General features: G+C 39.9%; 1 protein-coding gene across 1 annotated transcript; it reads right to left on the bottom strand.

Moving 5' to 3' along the window:
• Positions 1–346: 346 nt before the first annotated feature.
• Positions 347–3463, bottom strand: LOC109906080 (RIMS-binding protein 2). The gene is made up of 5 exons (XM_020503739.2): positions 2929–3463; positions 2324–2480; positions 1975–2078; positions 1730–1801; positions 347–1629 (listed from the first exon to the last, which is right to left on the bottom strand). Exons 1-5 carry the CDS (start codon positions 3163–3165, stop codon positions 1564–1566), a joined length of 636 nt encoding a protein of 211 aa, XP_020359328.1. The 5' UTR covers positions 3166–3463; the 3' UTR covers positions 347–1563.
• Between the last annotated feature and the right edge of the window lie 982 nt (positions 3464–4445).

Below are 4445 nucleotides of genomic sequence, written 5' to 3'. Positions count from 1 at the left end.
CTACGAAGCTTAATAAGAACACCACTGTTAGTTCACACTTCTGTTTCTGCTGGGATAGAGGAGAGAAAGATGGTAAGACCGTGTGATATACTGACTGAGACATATTCATTGAATTTAATTTTGTATAAAACATATGAGAGGTTTACTGTATGGTGGCAGTAATATATTGTAACATTTTATTGGTTCTAATGTTTGAGACGATTTTAGTACACTTTTATAAATTATGAGATCATTTTGTTACACATCCGCAATGTATTACAAAAGAAACATCACGTTTTTGTGACGATTTAGTTAGTTCTTGTTTTGAATTTGCTCTACGGATTGGACTGAGGAGGGGTTCTGAGCAGAACCAAACACGAAGCTGCCACAGCAACGAGAAGATACTGATGTACAGTGCAGTCATCCATAAAGTAGAGAGTACTACTAAACTCCTCTGCACAGTGTAGTGTTTCCTACTTTATGGATGACTGTACTGTTGGCTACGGAGGAAAATACTACAAGGACTCCATTGACATCAATGAACGATTCTGAAAAGCTTGGAGACCATGGTCTATTTTTAAGTTGTATTACATTTTTGTACTAGAAATGCAGTCCTATGAATAAATGTTAAGTTCCCATTAACTATTCAGTCATGTTTCTCAAATAAAAGTAGATTTGATTGCAATATTGTACTAATGAAAATAAATTAATTGTTTTTCTTGCTTTCCATGGTTTATAGTCATTCTACTATTGTAGATATTTGTATAACAATCACAGTGCAGTTTATAGTAAAAGTGGTTGTACAGTTACAATTGTTTCAGTGTTCAGCATCTGGTTTTGATGAAGATCCTGCATTGTATAATTCTAAACCCACTAACATGAGGAACAAGTGTACGAAACAGATTTTCAGAAAATGAACAGTTTAATAGTACTGCTAAATTCTGCATAGATATCTTCTTTCAACGTGCTCAATGTTCCCATCAGAATCTCAGTTGGTATTTACCAACATTTAAAAAAAAAGCAATTGTGCATACTACTAAGGAAGAAAATAATATCTCTAACAGGAAAGATTTCTCACAGCCTTCACTATAAAATGTGCATGGATACTTCCTAAACCGAAAGATGTAGTAAGGCAAATATAGGCATAACTACAACATACATCCCCATCAGCAAAGTGAGAATAAAAATCATATTTTTAAGGCTACAATACCCTAGCTGTTGACAAAGCATTATGTAATACGATAACCATGATGTCATTATTTTGGCCAATCTTACTGCACCTTAAAATGTCCAACAAAAGGTTTATAGTTCATAGGATTTATTTGGACAGAGCCAAATCTGTCTACTGCGTTACTGTGCGTGATAGCCTGCACACGGTTCATAAAAACCCTATTCCATGATCATTACAAATCCTCGAGGAGATTTCTGTGGTCACATGTACTTATGCAGAAGAAAAAACATGACAAAATCTTGATCTTTGACACAGTAATATCCATTCAGATATCCTTGAAAAAGTTTTTTTGTTCATTGTATCTGATTCTGATTCTTGGCATAATCTCATGTATCGGATGCTCCTTGTTAATCCTATTCCCATGGTAGTGGTTCCAGGTAGTTGGATGGCACCAGACCTCTCAGCCCATGAAGGTCCCCCTGGATGGAGATTAGACATTAGCAAAGCATCTAGATATAGAACCAATGGAAAACAAGGTTTAATTACCCCAAAGACTACTTAATGCAGTCCAGCACTCACATAATAGAATCCATCTTCATCCATATCACCAAACACATATATTATGTCCCCTGCACGGAAGGCGAGCTCAGCCTACAATAAAATGATTGGGGGGGAAAAGTTACTGTTCATTTGGTGTTGCTGTAATATGCACAGTAAGGCCCTATAACTGGGATTACCTCGGAATTGGCGTTCACTAAATTCAAAAGACCAAATTAAGAAAGTTAAAGTGGATTTGGACACCCATGTGGAGGTTCCACACTCACGTCGCTGTCCATGTTGGGGGAACTTTCCCAAGGGTCATACTCAAAGATGGCCACCATCCTGCGGACGACCAAGTCATCTAGCACGCTGGACTCCTCACTGGGATCTGATGGGAAACAGAGAAGTCAAGAGTTGAAGGATTAGATCATAGGACTGCATCCCAAATGGCACCAGCGCCCTGGTCAAAAGTAGTACACTACAGTATATAGGGAATAGGGTGCCTTTGGGACGCACACCAGATCTCAATTGTCATCATTAAGAAATCTCAGATTATTTTTTATATAAATTATTTCAGAGAGAGTGAGAGAGAAAGAGAGTGTGAGCGAGAGTGAGAAAAAAAGAAAGAGATACCTGTGTGGTCGACAGGCAGGAAACCCTGCTGCATGAGCTGATGCTTGAGGTAGTCATCGTCCACTGGGATCTCAGATACCATGTTACTAGGCACGACACCAGACAGACCACCAGACTCCCCGTGGTAGAAACCATCATCGTCTTTATCTCCAAACACCTGGCAGAGACAGAGACAAAGTCAGCCATTTTGTTTCCATGGGATTTGTTTGGTAATGATACAGATCTACTGTGCATGTGTAAAAGAAAGGAACATCAACAAGTTGCAAACAATGACAGGAAATGAGGAAACCACAAGTTTTGCACATCATGTAGGCCTACGCATCAACAGAGAACAAACAGGAAACACCAGCATCTAGAAAATCCAATATACTGTATAACTGTTTATAATCTGCCTACCTCATATTAACCCAGCCATGTTCAAACTTGGTTTCATCATATCTACCCCTTTAAAATGGGAGGTTACTCTTTACATAAGGTATATTAAACAAGAGTATTTAAAAAGGAGTTTATAAATTGTTTATAAACTGTCAATCATTGGTTGTTATAAACACTTATTACACAATGGTTGATAGTCTACAGTACAGATAAACTACTCAGTACATTACCTTGATGATCTGTCCTGGCACAAAAGGGAGCTCCTCCGCAGCGGTCTCAGGGTTTGGGGACATCGCAGCAGGGTTGTATGGGAAAAGAGCCACAAAGAGTCGGACGGGGGGTTCCTGAGACACCTGGCTGGACACCTGGCTGGCGGTCTCCAGCTCCCATTGCCTAATATCCTCTGGTGTAGCAATTCTCAGTCCATCAGGGTAAAGAAACACATCCACTCCTAGCATCCCATCCATCAGCTCTTATGTGAGTGAGAGCAACCCTGATGACAGTTAAGGGCCAGAATGTGTTGGTTTTAACAATAAAAAAGCATTTTTTATCAACTTCCACTGTCCTCCAAGAGATTCTAAAGTCCCTCTTCACTTCAATGAGAGCAACCCCTCTCAGCTCTACACTGGGCAGACAGATGGCTGCTGGAGACAACAGCACTCTCCTTACCCTCACCCTTTATGAAGCTAAGCTGCCTGAGGCTGTAATCCTCTTTGAGGAAAGTGGATAACATTCTCATCCCAACCCTCTCTACCTATGGGACACAGTCTGTCTGTAGAAGTGTAGTAGCAAGAGAAGAATGCTCAGCTTTGCATGCGCTAAAGATGTGCATTGTTGAGGGAAGTTTAAATGAAAGATGATAGTGTATAGCACTACTAGGGTTTGGCTGGTGTAGGCCGTCATTGGAAATAAGAATTTGTTCTTAAAAAAGAGAACATGCAGATATCATTTTTTCAGTCAGCTACAAATGGGTGGTCAATGAGATACTATAAAGTGAACGTATGCGGGTCTGGCTCCACGAGGGGGGAAAGGGGGGCTTAGCCCCCTCAGTTGAAACTTGTGCCCCCTCAGTTTTAGTTTTATGTCCCTATATAAAAACAGCAAAAACATTCTAATGATGAGTGACAGGTTGCTGCAAAATCTGTATCTCTGCTGTGCTGTGTCAGCACAATGGACAGAGCGCATTGCAGTGTGTGTAGGAGGGCTATGGAAAAACACTGGGGTTCTGCAGAATCCTATGGGTTTTCATAAAAAGTGGGAAAAAACGCTTCTCATCCATGGTAGGCTAAGTGAATAACATGATACGCTTCCATCTGTAATATTCTATTTTGATTTATAAGGCCGGGGTCAAGTTCACCATTGAATCTGCTTCAAACAACTCTGCCTAGCTGTAAAAAGCATTTGTGTTATAAGCCTTAGCCTATTAGTTAGCTCGCACCAGCTAATCTGCCTCTGCCATGATGGATATCAGAAACTGGCTTCGCCAAAGTACCCAAACAAATCCAAAATGAGAAGGAGAGCGAAGAGCAGCAGCAGAATTCAATATAACTCCAATGCAAGAACATATCGGTATGTTTCATCATAGAAATAAGGATTTTCTTGGTACTGTATTGGTTTTCTTGGTTGTAAATGGAACTGTAAGTATTGGAAATGTATTTATGATAGGCTGACATTCCTTAATTGGTTACGCAGTTCGAATTTGATCAACAGAAGTGTATTGTTCCATATCAGAAGGTGTTGCTGTACT

This window comes from Oncorhynchus kisutch, linkage group LG15, assembly GCF_002021735.2.
Source record: "Oncorhynchus kisutch isolate 150728-3 linkage group LG15, Okis_V2, whole genome shotgun sequence".
In the NCBI taxonomy this organism is placed as follows: domain Eukaryota; kingdom Metazoa; phylum Chordata; class Actinopteri; order Salmoniformes; family Salmonidae; genus Oncorhynchus; species Oncorhynchus kisutch.
This window is presented reverse-complemented; position numbering and strand designations above follow the sequence as displayed.